A 16103-nucleotide genomic window follows, 5' to 3' on the forward strand; every position below is an offset into this window, starting at 1 on the left:
ATTCACCTGTCCCATCCTTATTTTACTTTTGCTAACATAATTTCTTTGTCTTTCAGTTTCCTAAACATGGCTATCCCAAAACTATGGGTAGTATATAGGGGGGGAGATGAACATTCACATTTTGTTTATAAACATTCAAATGATGCTTGATCAAAGTCTTTGATAACATTTTAAGTTACGGGTTTTTTTCTCCCTAAAACAGGCATGTGAGCAGCAGTGACAGAGTGGGCAAGCCTTACCGTGGTGTAAAGCCAGTTTTCAGCATTGGGGATGAAGAGGAATACGACACAGGTGTAGTAATTCACTTATCTAAGACTGCTTTCCGCAGTCACAGGAAGTGGTTCTAGAGGTTATACAGCGACTAGCCTGACAACTACTTTGAAAAAAAAATGAGATTTTATAGAAAGATTGGAGAATATGGCTTTCTATTAAGACTTTGGTTTTCAACATCTTAAAACTGTGCCCATTAGAAATCCAAGCCAAAATGTTGATTTGGCAGTTAAGAGTCTTCAGCTCACAGGAAGAGCAAGCTGATGATATTTTGGGGTTTTCAGTGTAGAAATAGTGTTTAATGGACTGGCATTGTGGTGTAGCGGGTAAATCCGCTACCTGCGACACCAGCATTCAGCTTTCTGGTAATGGCCTTGGAAAGCAGCAGAAGATAGCCCAAATTCTTAGACTGTAGTCACCCAGATGAGAGACCGGGAAGAAGCTCCTTGGCTCCTGGCTTCAGCCTGGCTTAGCCCTAGCTCTTAGCTGCCATCTGAGGAATGAATCAGTAGCTGGAAGATCTGTCTCTCTGTATAACTCTCACTATCAAATAAATAAATATATCTTTTTTTTAAAAAGTGTTTAAACTGAATATCTTTGGGATTGAATTTAATCTCTAATTTCCCACCTAGGAAATTGAGAGTTATAGAAGTTCAGAGAATTCCAAAATTGGAACATCTGAAAAAAGCCATTTGAAACTGGTGGCAATGTACTCAGGAGCCACCAGGTGGGGATATTGTGCCAGGGAAATATTTAGTTTGTAATCTTACTGCTGAAATGACCCTGATTAATTAATCACAGTTAATTTTGATATGTGTATTGACTTAGGAAAAAAAAACAATAAATGTATACAAAATGAGGGGGTGGAGGGAAGACTCCCTAAATCTCACTTTTCTTTTTCTACTTGGTAGTATATGTTGCATTTCAGGCCATTTATCTCATTCTCTATCATATGAACATTCCATAATTTATTTAACCAGTATTCTTCCAGTTGATACTAGTGGTCTTCCAGTTATGTTTGCTTCAAATGTCAAGAGATATTTTATGCATATACATAGGTGAACTTTTCAAAGTAAATCCAGAGGATAAATTTTTAACAGTAAGAATGCTAGATTAGAGTGGCTCACATTTGGTGTTTTCAGAATAGTACAAAATCACCTTCTAGAAACTTGGATTGAGGTAGATGTGCTATTTCTTTCTTTCTTTTTTTTAAAGATTTACTTACTTGAGAGGCATAGTTACAGGCATAGAGAGGTAGAGGCAGAGAGAGGGAGGTCTTCCATTCACTGTTTCACTCCTCAAATGGCCGCAACTGCTGGAGCTGCATCAGTCCAAAGCTAGGAGCCAAGAGCTTCTTTCAAGTCTCCCACGTGAGTGTAGGGGCCCAATCACTTGGGCCATCTTCTACTGCTTTCCCAGGCCATCAGCAGGGAGCTGGATTCGAAGTGGAGCAGCCGGGACTAACCTGCGTTCATATGGGATCCCAGCATCACAGGTGGAGGCTTAACATACTATGCCACAGTGCTGGCCCCAAAATGTGCTATTTCTGATAGTGTCTTTTTCTTCTTTTTTTCCCTCTCTTTTGCCATCTTCTTGTTATCTGTCTTTGTCTGTCTCTGAATATCTCAACCTCCATTAGCAAAAGAAGTGAATGGATGAATAAATTGTGGTACATTTACATTTGTTGATGCACATGTATATATTTACTCCTTGGAAAACTGCACAGTAATAAAAATAAAAACTAAAAGTATGTTTATCAACATGGATAAATTTCACAATGTTGGAAGTAGCGTAGTAGTGGCAAAAGCATGCAATAAAGTAATCTGGTTTTTGGTTTTTAACTATTTATTTGAAAAGCAGAAACAGAGACAGAGACTGACTGACACAAGGAGTTCCCATCTGCTGCCTGGTTTACTCCCCAAATGCTGACAACAATCTGGGAAAGACCAATCCGAAGCCAGGAGCCAGGAACTCAGTCCAGGATTGCCATAAGGGCAGCCGGGACCCAAGTGCTTGAGCCTTCACTAGTTCCTCCTAAGGGAGGAACTAAAGAAGCTGGAATTGGTAGTGGAGCCTGCACAAAAACTAAAGCCCTCCAGTGTGGGACATGGGTGTCCCAACTGGCAGCCTAACCACTGACTAAATGCCTGCTCCTAGAGTGCTTTTTATATACATGTTATTTAAACTGCAAAACATAACATTATTTAGGGATATTCATACACTGTATGGAATTGTTAACATGTAATTCAGATAAGTCGTTAATTCTTCATGAGGAAAGGGTGGTAATGTGGTTTAGGAGAGGCACATGAGGGTTTCAGTTTTATTTAAGCTCAAATGTGGATACATGAGATTTTATTATGTCTATATTTTGAAGTATTTATTAAGCAAAAGTAGGAGTATTTATAATTATTAACCTTAGGGACTGTAATTCCCTTTCTTAGAAAAATATAGTAATTACAATGTTTTATATTTCTTTCATGGAAAAAAAACTAGATCTTCACTTAATTATCGTAAGATTGACTTGTTATTTTCCTTAAAACCAGAAATCAGCAAGAGAAAAAGAACTCTGCTGTTTTTACCTTCAATATCAATAGCTGCTTATTTTTGGATAATTCAGCTTTCTTTCTATGGACTAGTCAGATCACAGTTATGTTATCTATATATATTTCAAAAAGTCGATATCCTCCAAGTAGTTTAACATTTAAAAGTATATTCTTAGTGTTGTCACTTGACTTTTTTTACCATACATAATAATTATGCATATGGAAATGCTCAGAGAGTAGCCAAATTAGAGTTGTAGTTTGTTTTTTCAATCCACGTATTCAAAATATTACTGAATTTTTTTCAGGCTATTAAGAAATAGATCATTTTGAAAGTTGATAATAACAACTGTTGACATTTTAAATCTTTACAGATGAAATTGACAGTTCATCGATGTCAGATGATGATAGAAAAGAGGTTGTAAACATCCAGACTTGGATAAACAAGCCAGACATCAAGCATCATTTTCCTTGTAAAGAAGTAAAAGAAAGTGGACACATGTTTCCTAGGTACTTTTATTACTGCCTTCTTCAGAAGTAAAATAAAATTTGGGGAATTTAAGGGTATAAAACTGAACTACAAAAATTTTATTTGTCTAAATACACTAAAATATTTCCTTCTGTTGTCTTGTTCCATGTTTCAATTTATAAAAATATTTCAAATAATTTTTTATTTTGAAAATTTTAAAAATGTCAAAGAAATAATAAATGAGTACTTTTATAATACTGTACTAGATTTACCAGCTCTCAACATCTTTTTACACCACCCCATCCACAGGCACACATACACTTCCTTTTTGTCAAACCATTCATAGGAAACTTACAGATGTGGCTCTCCACCCCTAAATGTTTCAGCATCAGTCTTCCAACAATATGAACATTCTCTTGTACAACTCCAGAGCCATCACCTCACCTTAAAAAAGTTTTAAATTAACATATTTTTCAGAGTATTTCAGAGTATTTCCAAAGTATCTTTTTGTAGTCTCTTTTTTCTTCCTAATCCAGGACCCAGTCATGGTTGACACATTGCATTTGCCTATTATATCTTTTTAGTCTCATCCAGTATGCAGGAATACACCACACCCCTTGCCTTCCTCTTTCCCCTTGCTTCCTCATTGTTTTCCAGTGAATGAATCATTTTTGTCCAGGCCAGTTGTCCTGCAGAATGTTTCCCATTCTAGACCTTTGTGATATGTGTCTTTTATTCCATTCAAAAATGTAAGAGTTTGTCGCTGTTTTTAAAGTGAGCTGAGGTATAAGGAGGATGTTCATAATTCTGTGCTCATTTTGCCTTTAGGATGAAATTACAAAATATTCAAAATACATAAAGAAACCCAACTATTGCCTAGTATTGTTTGATTTAGAGGCTGTGGTGTGTTAAATCAGAATAGTTTCTGAATATAGATAAAACTGTGAAAAGCCTGCAAAGTAGTATATTCCATTTCAATACAAAATCTGTTTTATGATTTCTATATCACAGTTAACTTTTTTTAAAGATTTATTTATTTATTTATTTGAAAGGCAGAGTTACAGAGAGGCAAAGGCAGAGGCAGCTAGAGGTCTTGCATCTGCTGGTTCACTCCCCAGATGGCCACAATGGTCGGAGCTTCGCCAGTCCGTCCAAAGCCTGCAGCCAGGAACTTCCTCCTGGTCTCCCATGTGGATGCAGGGTCCCAAAGACTTGGCCATCTGCCACTGCTTTCCCAGGCCATAGCAGAGGGCTGGATTGGAACTGAAGCAACCAGGACTTGAACCGGTGCCCATATGGGATGTTGACCCTGCAGGCGGCAGCTTTACCTGCTACAGCGCTGGCCCCACACTTTTTTTTTTTTTTTTTTTTTTTTGACAGGCAGAGGGGACAGTGAGAGAGAGAGAGAGAGAGAGAAAGGTCTTCCTTTACCGTTGGTTCACCCTCCAATGGCCACTGTGGCCGGCGCACTGCGCTGATCCGAAGCCGGGAGCCAGGTGCTTATCCTGGTCTCCCATGGGGTGCAGGGCCCAAGCACTTGGACCATCCTCCACTGTACTCCCTGGCCACAGCAGAGAGCTGGCCTGGAAGAGGGACAACCGGGACAGAATCCGGTGCCCCATTTGGGACTAGAACCTGGTGTGCCGGCACTGCAAGGCGGAAGATTAGCCTATTGAGCCGCGGTACCGGCCCCCACACTTAAATTTTATAAATATTACACCTTTTAAGTAGTTGCAGGTTTATCTGTTAATGAAACAGTGATCTTGCATAAAATCAAAGAAGAATTTAAAACTTACACAGCTCACTTTTTAGAACTTTTTTTGACTGAAAAGTAATTTAGAATTGAATGTTTTTATAATTTGAGCTGTTGAAGTGATGCTTGTTTTGAATTGCATTTATTTAAAATTCTTTTTTCTTTCATTGTTTTTCTGCCAAGTCATCTGTTGGTTACTGCAACACATATGTACTGTTTACGAGAGATTCTTTCGCGGAAAGGATTGGCGTATATACAGTCTCGACAAGCACTAAATTCTGTAGTTAAAATTACATCCAAAAAAAAACATCCTGAGCTAATTACTTTCAAGTATGGAAACAGCAGTGCTTCAGGAATAGAAATCTTGGCAATTGAAAGGTAAGAATTCTCATAAGATGATATTATCAGAGTTAACACAGTTCGTTGTTAAGCATAATTTCTCTGTTTGGGTGAATACATGGTGGAACAGGATGCTTGAATTGCTTTTATTAGTGTTCTTTGCTGTCTTTTTCTCTACAATCCTTAAGGCATATATGATGAATTCAGTAAGTCCAATGGCAAATTTCATAAACTTTGACACAAGGGTGCTTAGGAATCATCCCCGCTAGTGCTGCATTAAATGCTAGTTTGTAATGAAATAAGAAACTTACCTGAGAATGTAAGTCGATATGTTTTTTTTTTTAAATTTTGGGGGTCACAACTTGCAGATATTTTTCATTTTTTTATTTATATAAGGTGAGCAAATTTCATGTGTTTCATATATACAGATTTAGGAGCATGCCCACATTCCCTCCTTCCTTTCTTATTCGTTCATTTAATTTTTACAATGACATGCTTTGTTTATTTTATAATCATAAATTTAACCCTCTACTAAGTAAAGAATTCAGCAAATACTAAGAAGAAAACAGCACTGTTCCTCAACAGTAGAGAAAAGGGCTGTAAGAAATAAATCTAAGAATGTCAATTTCACCCATAAACATTACCTTTTTTTGTAAGTCAGTGTATTCATTTTCCTTCATCAGATTATTCCTGTTTTGACAAACTTTCAATAAATTAGGTGCTGGGTACTGTAGTAGTTAATTTACAGTCTTGTATGAGGTATGCTTCTCCTTATCTTATTTTGGACCAGTTAACAGTTCACTGACTGGTACAAGGGCTACAGACCTTGATATTGAACCATTTTTAACCTATAGATAAAATCATGAAGCCCAAGAATTATTGAATTACTCCTTAGATTTTTTTAAGTTCATTTCTTTGAGAGCCAGAGAGACGGACCAAAAGTTCCTATCTGTTAGTTCATTCCTCAAATGCCTGTGTGGCTAAGACTGGGCCAGGCTGAAGCTGGGTGCCAGGAACTCACTCAATCCATGTCTCCCATGTATGTGGCAGCAACTCAGCCACTTAATCCATTGCCTGCTGCCTTCCAGAGTCTGCATTAACAGAAATCTAGGGTCTGAGCCAGAGCAGGTATCAGACCCAGGCACTCTGAAGTGGGATGCAGGTGTCTTTATTGATGTCTTAACCACTAGACAAATACCCACCTCCCCACATCTAGCTTGTGTTAGAAGCAAACAGAGCCCTCCTGATTTTGATCTGTGATTCATTTCACCTTGTTATCAGTTCAGATTGTTCTTGCATGATTTGGGATTATGCTTCTTACTTGTTTACAGGAATGCTTGAATAAATAGCTTAAAATAATGTCTGAGCACTTTTAAATAATCAACTTCAGTAGGAAGGGAAAAGTAATCAATTTCTTTTCATCTTGTACTGACAGTAACAAGTAGCATTATTCTATACTATTTATATACTTCATGAGAATAAGACAAATGAAAATCACTATTTTGTGTATATTTACGTTGAGAAAATATTCACATAATAAAGGAACATATAAAGAATGTGTTTCCCAAATTCCACCCTGTTAACACTTCTATAAATATCTTTTTATGTATCTTTCTGTACGTATGTATACATATGCTGTCATGCACTGCATCATGATATTTCAATCAGTGATGGATCGCATACATCACAGATCCATAATATTACAATGGAGCTGAAAAATTTCTATTGCCTAATATTTTTGCTCTACCTTTTCTGTATTTACATGTTTACATACACAAATACTTGCCATTGTGTTTCAATTGCTGTGGTGTTCAGAATAGTAACCTACTATGTATATTTGTAGCCTAGGAACAATAGGCTATACCATATAGCCCAGTTGTATAGTAGACTGTCCCATCTAGGTTTGTGTAAGTGAACTCTGTGATGACCACATGATGAAATCATCTAATGACATATTACTTGGTCCCAAAGCTAAGCCACATATGACTATATTAAAAACAAGGTAAATGTGATACAGGTGAGGTTTTTTTTTTCCTGCTTTTTGAAAGAACTTACTAGAATACTGTGAATTTATTTACATTTAATAAATATAAATTATTGTTAATGATAAATATTATATGAATATTTTCAGGGGATTGATTTAACCAGTATCATTAATTGATATTTAGATTGTTTCCAGTGTTTCACTACTAATATTTAAAGGTCCATATTTACATACTTGTCCAATTTATTTTCCCAAGATAAATTTATACGTGTAGATTCAGTGGGACAGAGGGTACATACATTCTGATATCAACTTATAAATTAATCCTAACCAAATCACATTTGAATTGTAACTGATGCATGACAGTAATTGAACCTTCTGTTTTAAAGGTTTCCATATATTTTGCTAAAGAAATTGAAGTTTTTTGTGTACATATATCAATCAGTGCCTTTTTTTAAATCTAAAGTTTTGGAAGATAGTCATAATAGACATTTGCATTTAAGACTAGTTAGCCAGATTTCCTCTCCCACCTTTTCTTAGAATTTCTGTGTAATATCTTACATAAGTAATACAAATGATATTATACAGTAGGATTTTTGTTAGGTTTTATAGAAAATATTTTAATAACAGTATTTTATGCTCCTGGAAAAGAAAATGGATATTTAATCTATTGTATTGATACTTTGTCATAATTATCATGCATGTCACCTTTTTAATATAACAGAAGTGGCAACATTTTCTTTAATGTATATAACCCTCTGTAAAATATGGTTAATTTTAACAGTTCCCATTTTATCAAACTTAAATTACTTAATTAAGGTCAGGCTACTAAGTGTTGAAGTTGGCATTGTCTTCAGAATTAGATATTATCAGATTATAACTGAAGTTGGTCATATCTGCTGGCTGCAGAAAATTTTTTCTTGTGTTTTATTATCTAGTTATGATGTATAGTTAATATTTCTTGAAAGAATTTTAGCTCTATATTGTATAAAATACTCTGAAAAGTCAAATTGCTTTCATGTTTAGCTTTTCTTTCAAATTAAGCTTTTGAATATATATTGAAATAAGTTTCGGGGAATACATAGGAGAGCATCTCTGCTGGCTCTGTGAGTCAGAGAAAACTTACTGGAAATGATATCCTAACTCACTCCTGAAAGTACTGTATTAATGTATTTTTCTCCCATAGGTATTTGATTCCAAATGCAGGGGATGCCACCAAAGCCATAAAACAACAGATCATGAAAGTTTTGGATGCTTTGGAAAGTTAATATAAAAGAAAATTATGAAATTAAGGCAACCAAGAAAAACATGAATATATGTATTTCCTGACTGAATACTAAACAAAGACCTGTTTTTTGCTCATGGGGGTGCTTGATTAGCAGATCTAAGAAAATGTAAATTATTATAATCAACCTCTGGACAGTTAACCTTTTTAAAAATTTATTTTGCATTTTTGGTTTTATAAAATGATTTATTATAAAGGTCAGTTATCAAGTGACTGAAGTAACTGGCCCTGTGCCCTGATGGAGTAGGGGTACAGAATACAGTTCTGTTTTGAAGAGCTGTTTTAAGGGAACATGCATCACTTCCAGGTTTAAAAGCAACCACACACATCTGTTTGCAGTGTCTTCACTGAAAATTGGAAGTAAAATTAGTTGAAGAGACTTCTTTAACTGCTCCATTTAGTTTTTTCCACTGATTAGTATCCAAAACCAAAAACGTAAATAGCTTAACTATTTGTTATTTTTTTAAAAAGCGTGAAATCTTTTTGAGAAATGGATCAAGATTCCAGCCAACTCAAAGCATAGTCCCAGCTATTAAAATGTTGAAACTCAAGTTCCAGTCACCTTTGCTCCATTATCTAATTTTTTGGACATTAAGTGCTTCAGAAGTACTAAGCTTCATCCTACAATTTTCTAAGGGAGCAGTTAATAGCATTGTAAGAAGTAATAGATATGTTAAGATTAAAGTGAACCTCTTGAGCACAGAATTATATCTGTAAAGATGTCATTGGTCTTTACTACAAGTCTAGTATTTGATTTAGGATATTTCAAGACAGGTGTTGAGCACACATTGATTTATCCTCATTGAGATTATGTCTGTGAGCACATTATTATCTACTTAATAATAAGCCAAATAATCAGAGAGCTGTGTAAACTACAATTGTTTTTATCATCACTTTCCAAATTTTTCTTTCTCTTCAGTTGGTTTTGTCTTCTCCTTAAAGTTCTAGTAGTTTGAAACTATTTTTATTCTTTTAATGTGACAAAACTGAAAAGTTATATACTTTATTTTGCAGCTTTCTCAATTTAGTTTACTGCAGTCCATATTAGACACCTTCAGTGAGTGAAATAAATCTAGGAACACATTTGGGTCTTTGGATGATTTTTTTGGTAAAATCTATTAGGGAAGTGGTAACTACTCACCATCTGCCATGTCCTAAAATGTAATGGATTATCCTTAAGGGGTTGATAGGAGAAATATTCAGTTGTACCCTGTTAACAGCCAGTTTTTTTTTAATTTATTTAATAGAATCAAGTAAATAAGTATTCAAAGCATTTTGTTCTGATATCTAAATAAAAAGTTTGGTTGAAGACATTTGCATGAAATTGCACCTGGTACAATATTTGATATTTATAACTCCCTAAAACTCTTGTATTGCGTTTTTTTCCCTTTCCTTTACCACTCCCTTTAGAAATGTCCTGAATCTTTCTCTCTCTCTCTCTTTCTTTCTCTCTCTCTTTTTTTTTTTTTTTTTTTTTTTGCCCATTTCAGCCATGGGACTTTTTTCATAATATTATTGTAAAAATGTTTGTGTTACTGTTTATAAATTACAACTGTAAATAAACAAATACAGTTTGCTCAAAACTTTGTTCTTAAAGGACAGTGTCTCTCTCCTCTTCCCACCGCCCCCACCCCCAGCTTGTAAATCTTTAGATGCCACAATGAAAATTAAAGGCTATTTTAGTAGAATTTTAAGTGTTCAGATTTCTGGTTTGTAAAATCAGATTTCCATTTTTGTTTATCTAGAAAAGGAGAGGGAAAAGAGTTAACTTAAAAATAATGACATTAAATTCTACTTATAGTAAATTGAATACTACCTAGAGGTATTTAACTTTTGTTAACTTGTTTTCTCATCTAAATAACACCACAGTCAAGACTATTAAATGAAAATACATTTCATCGAATGTTTTGGGCAGTTATGTAGCTCGTCCTCCTTGTACTGGCTCACTGACCACAGAACTAGGATTCACTGTGAGGTGTCCACTTCTTAGGAACTCATGAGAATTGCAGAATTTGTAACATTGTGAGGTTGGTATTATTTTCCATATTTTGAAGATGACATCGAATCAGTGAAAAGGGAAGGCATCCCCTGTTCTCTCCCCACTCCCTGAGAATGATTGCTTCTTAAGCTATAAAATTAAATCTCTATGTAGAACTGATGCCACTTGCCCACCATTAATAGCATGTTTTTGTAAGGTTGATAAATTTATACTGATAAACTCAACCATGTTGTCACTGGTATTTTTTACACAGGACTTTCAACTCCTTATTGTGATATTCTGGTATGTTAAGCTAACCAGCCATAAATTAGCCGTTCAACTTAACATTGACAGTTTGGGGCAGGGATTGTGATGCAGTGGCTTAAACCTCTGCCTGGGATGCCCCCCTCCCTTCCCATATTGGAGTTCTTGCTACTTGGCACTTTTGATCCAGCGTCCTGCTGCAGATGATGGCCAAGTACTTGGGTTCCTGCTATACATGTGGGAGACCTGGATAGAATTCCTGGCTCCTGGCATCAGCCTGGACCAACCCTAGCCATTATGAACGTTTGGGGAGTAAACCACTGAGTGGAAAATCAATCTCTCTCTCTCTCTCTCTCTGTCACTCTGCCTTTTAAACAAATATATAAACAATTAAGAAAAATGAGAACCTACAGCTAACTTTAGGCTTACTGGTTAAAAACTGAATGGTTTTCCCTAAAGACTGGGGACATTTAATGGTGTCCACTCTCACCATTACTCACTGACCAATGCAGTAAGGCAAGAAAAGTATTAAAGACATACACATTGGGAAGTAAGAAATAGAATTGTTCATATTTGCAGAAGACTGTCTACATGAATTTAATAATATTGGAAGAAGTTCACCATACAAAAATCATTCATACATCCATACGCTAGTAATGAACAACTGGAAACCAAAAGTGTTCTTAAAAATACAACTTAGAGGGGCTGGTACTGTGGCATAGCAGGTTAAGCCTCTTCCTGCAACGCCAGCATCCCATGTGGGCACTGGTTCCAGACCTGGCTGCTCTGCTTCTAATCCGGCTCCCTGCTAGTGCACCTGGGAAAGCATCAGCAGATGGCCCCTGTACACGTGTGAAAGACCTGAATGAAGCTCCTGGCTTCCGTCTGGCCCACCCCTAGCCATTATGGCTATTTGGGGAGTAAACTAGCAGATGGAAATTCATTTATCCCTCTCCCTCTGCCTTTCAAATTAAAGAAAAAAATTCCACTTAGAGGGGCCAGCATTGTGATATAGTAGGTAAAGCTGCTGCTTGCAATGCCAGCATCCCACATGGGTGCCAGTTCTTGTCCTGGTTATTCTACTTATGATCTAGCTCCCTGCTAATGTACCTGAGAAAGCAGCAGAGGGTGGCCCAAGTGCTCGAGCCCCTGCACTCATGTGGGAGACCTGGAAGAAGCTGGCTCCTGGCTTCAGCCTGCCAAGCCCCAGTTGTTGACAGTCATTTGAGGAGTGAACCAGCAGATGGAAGATCTCTTTCTCTGTATTTCCCTCTCTCTAACTCTGTCTTTCAAATAAATAATCTTCTTTAAAAGATTCCACTTAGCATTAGCAAAAACATGAAACACCTGTATATAAATCTAATAAACTCTGTATACTGAAAACTACAAAATGCATGTGGAAGAAATCAAAAGATCTAAATAAATGGCAATTGTGTTTATGGACTGGAAGATAACATAGTTAAGATGCCATTTCTTTCCAATTGAACTACAGATGTAATATAATTCCACTCAGAATCCCAGGAACATTTTTTGCTAATATGAAGGTAATCCCAAAAGTTCATGGAAAATATGTCTTATTAAAAATTAACAGATTTCAAAATTTTGCATGAAAATAAATGACTGTGTTTTTACATGTACTCTTTTTGTTATTTATTTGAAAGAGTTATATATAGAGAGGTCTTCCATCTGCTGGTTCACTCCCCAGATGGCTGCAGTGGCCAGAGCTGTGCCTATCCGAAGCCAGGAGCCAGGAGCTTCTTCCAGGTTTCCCATATGGGTTCAAGGGACGAAGGACTTGGGCCATCTTCTACTGCTATCCCAGCCAGGCCATAGCAGAGAGCTGGATTGGAAGAAGAGCAGCCGGGACTAGAACCAGTGCCCATATGGGATGCCAGAGCTTCAGGCCAGGACTTTAACCCACTGTACCACAGCACTGGCCCCTACATGTACTTTTTGAAGTACCCTTGCATAGACAAAGGACATTGAATGGCCAAAAGAATTTTGAAAAGTTGGGACAAATGAGCTGATGTGGTGCAGCTGATTAAGCCACTGTCTGCAATGCTGACATCCCATATTGGAGTGCTAGTTTGAGTCCCATCTGCTCCAATTCCAATCCAGTTTCCTGGGAAGGAATAGAAAATGGCCAAAGTACTTGGACCCCTTGCCATCCACATGGAAGACCTGGTTGGAGTTCTTGGTTCCTGGCTTCAGCCTGGCCCCAACATGGCTGTTGTGACCATTTGGGGAGTGAACCAGCAGATGAAAGATCTCTTTTCTCCCTCTTTGGCCCTCTGCTCTTCAAATAAATAAATTTTTTTTAAAGATGAAGTTTGAGGATTCACACTACACATTTTTATAACAACATAAAGGTGCAATAATCAAGTCCGTGAGATATTAACAAAAAGGTTAGACATAAATCAATGCACAGAACACATGATTCACACAAATAATGCTCAGTTTCCCACCCACGTGGGAAACTCGGATGAAGCTCCTGGCTCCTGGCTCTGAGAAAGCAATGGAAGATGGTTCAGGTGCTTGGACTTCTGCACCCATGTGAGAGACCCGCCGGATGAAACTCCTAGCTGCTGGCTTTGGCCTGGCCCAGCCCAGCCATTGCAGTGGTGCGCTCGCTTGCTCTCTTTCTCTCTCTCTCTCTCGCTCTCTGAAACTCTGCCTTTCAAGTAAATAAAATTAAAACTCTTAAAAAAAAATTGAATATAGGGGCCAGCATTGTAGCATTGTAGCATAGCAGGTTAAGCCTGCACCTCCAACTCTGGCATCCCATATGTGCGCAAGTTCAAGTACCAGCTGCTCCACTTCTGATCCAGCTCCCTACTAGTGCACTTGGGAAAAGCAGTGGAAGATGGCCCAAGTCATTGGGCCCCTGTCACCCACTTGGGAGAACCAAAGGAAGCTCCAGGCTCCTGGCTTCATCCTGGTACAGCCCTTAGCCAGCCATTTGGCCATTTGGGGAGTGAGCCAGCAGATGGGGGATTCTCCCTCTCTCCCTCCTCCTCCCTCCTTCCCTCTTTCTTTCTCCCTCCCTGTAACTCTGCCTTTCAAATAAAAGTAAAAAAAATAAAAATAAAAACTAACATTTTGCATGGTCCACACAATTTCTGAAATTTGAGCTTATTTAACAACAATTAAAAACCAAGAGATTTTTGCATAGTTTGGATGTTTGGCTACTAATGGGCAACATTTAAAGAACTGATATTCCAGGCCAAGTACTTTTTAAGCTCTTATTTCAGAGTACTTAAAAAGGTTTGTGGGGCCGCTGCTGTGGCGAAGCAGGTAAAGCCGCTGCTTGCAGTGCTGGCATCCAGTATGGTGCTGATTGGAGTTTAAGATCCAGCTGCAGCCGGCGCCCTGGCTCACTAATCCTCTGCCTTGCGGCGCCGGCACATCGGGTTCTAGTCCCAAACGGGGCACAGGATTCTGTCCCGGTTGCCCCTCTTCCAGGCCAGCTCTCTGCTGTGGCCCGGGAGTGCAGTGGAGGATGGCCCAAGTCCTTGGGCCCTGCACCCCATGGGACACAAGGATAAGCACCTGGCTCCTGCCATCGGATCAGCGCTGTGTGCCGGCCGCAGAGCGCCTGCTGCGGCGGCCATTGGAGGGTGAACCAATGGCAAAGGAAGACCTTTCTTTCTCTCTGTCTGTCTCTCTCTCTCACTGTCCACTCTGCCTGTCCAAAAAAAAAAAAAAAAGAGATCCAGCTGCTCTACTTCCAATCCAGCTCCCTGGTAATGTGTCTGGAAAAGCAGTGGAAGATGGTCCAAGTCATTGGGGCCTGCACCCATGTGGGAGACCCAGAAGAAGCGCCTGGCTCCTGGCTTTGGTCTGGGCCGGCTCTGGCTATTACAAAGATTTAAGGAATAGACCAGTAGATGAAAGATCTCTCTCGCTCTCTCTGTTACACTACCTATCAAATAAATAGTCTTTTAAAAAAATAATAAATTTCCCAAAGTCACGTGTGTAAGGAAAGATTTGACCTCAAATATTCCAATCTATAGACAACTGTATCAGAAATTTGAGAACAGAGATGGGCATTTGGCACAGAAATTAAGACACTGGGACTGACGCTGTGGCACAGGGGGTTAACGCCCTGGCCTGAAGCACCGGCATCCCATATGGGCACCTGTTTGAGTCCTGGCTGCTCCACTTCCGATCCAGTTCTCTGCTATGGCCTGGGAAAGCAGTAGAAGATGGCCCAAGTCCTTGGGCCCACATGGAAGACCTGGAAGAAGCTCCTGGCTCCTAGCTTCGGATCGGTGCAGCTCCTGCCATTGCGGGCCAATTGGGGAATGAACCACCAGATGGAAGACCTCTCTCTCTCTGCCTCTCCTCTCTCTGTGTAACTCTGACTTTCAAATAAATAAGTAAATCTTTAAAAAAAAAAAAACTTAAGACATTGCTGGGGCTAGCACTGTGGTGTAATAGGCAAAGCCATCGCCTGCAGTGCCGCCATCCCATGTGGTCGCCAGTTTGAGTCCTGGCTGCTTCACTTCCAATCCAGCTCTCTGCTATGGTCTGGGAAAGCAGTGGAGGATGGCCCAAGTCCTTGGGCTCCTGCACCCACTTGGGAGACCTGGAAGAAGCTCCTGGCTCCTGGCTTTGGATCGGTGCAACTCCGGCCATTGAGGCCATCTGGGGAGTGAACTAGCAGATGGAAGACCCCTCTCCACCTCTACGTCCACCTCCACCTCCATCTCTCCTTCTCTCTCTGTGTAACTATGACTTTCAAATAAAATAAATAAATTTAAAAAAAAAAAAAGAAAAAGACATTGCTTTGGACATCCACATTCTTTATCAGAATGCCTGGGTCAGGGTTCTGGCTCCACTCCTGATTCTAGCTTCTAGCTAAAAGGCACCCTGGGGGACAAAGGTAGTGGCTCAAGTGATTGGGTCCTTGCCCCCCACATAGAAGACCCAGATTGGGTAGGCACCTGGTTTTGGCCTGGTCCAGCCCAAGATATCATAGGCATTTGTGGAATAAACTAGCAGATGGAATATCTGTCTCTGCCTTTGAAATAAAATAAATATTAAAACAGTATGTGTCTAAATAGGATACCTCATTTGTGGAAAATGCTGACTTAGTGGTGCAGCAAGTTAAGCCGCTGCTTTCAATGCCACCATCCCATATTGGAGTTCCAGTTCAAGTCCTAACTGCTCTGCTTCTGCTCTATCTTCCTGCTAATGCCCCAGGAAAAGCAGCAGACGA

General features: G+C 38.8%; 1 protein-coding gene across 6 annotated transcripts in view; it reads left to right on the plus strand.

Annotated features, from left to right (window-relative positions):
• TBC1D23 (TBC1 domain family member 23) overlaps positions 1-10223 on the plus strand; it is an 83998-nt gene extending 73775 nt beyond the window's left edge. For all 6 annotated transcript variants that reach the window (XR_016233071.1, XR_016233070.1, XM_089331558.1 and 3 more), the window contains 4 exons: positions 203-291; positions 3185-3320; positions 5216-5410; positions 8542-10223. Coding sequence is in view for 4 of the 6 variants with exons in the window: in XM_089331558.1 (XP_089187684.1) it covers positions 203-291; positions 3185-3320; positions 5216-5410; positions 8542-8623 (502 nt within the window). In the remaining 2 variants the exon portion in view is untranslated. The remainder of the gene's footprint in view (positions 1-202; positions 292-3184; positions 3321-5215; positions 5411-8541) is intronic.
• Positions 10224-16103: the final 5880 nt, after the last annotated feature.

This window comes from Oryctolagus cuniculus, chromosome 4 (assembly GCF_051225735.1).
Source record: "Oryctolagus cuniculus isolate XC-2025 breed Fujian yellow rabbit chromosome 4, ASM5122573v1, whole genome shotgun sequence".
NCBI lineage: Eukaryota > Metazoa > Chordata > Mammalia > Lagomorpha > Leporidae > Oryctolagus > Oryctolagus cuniculus.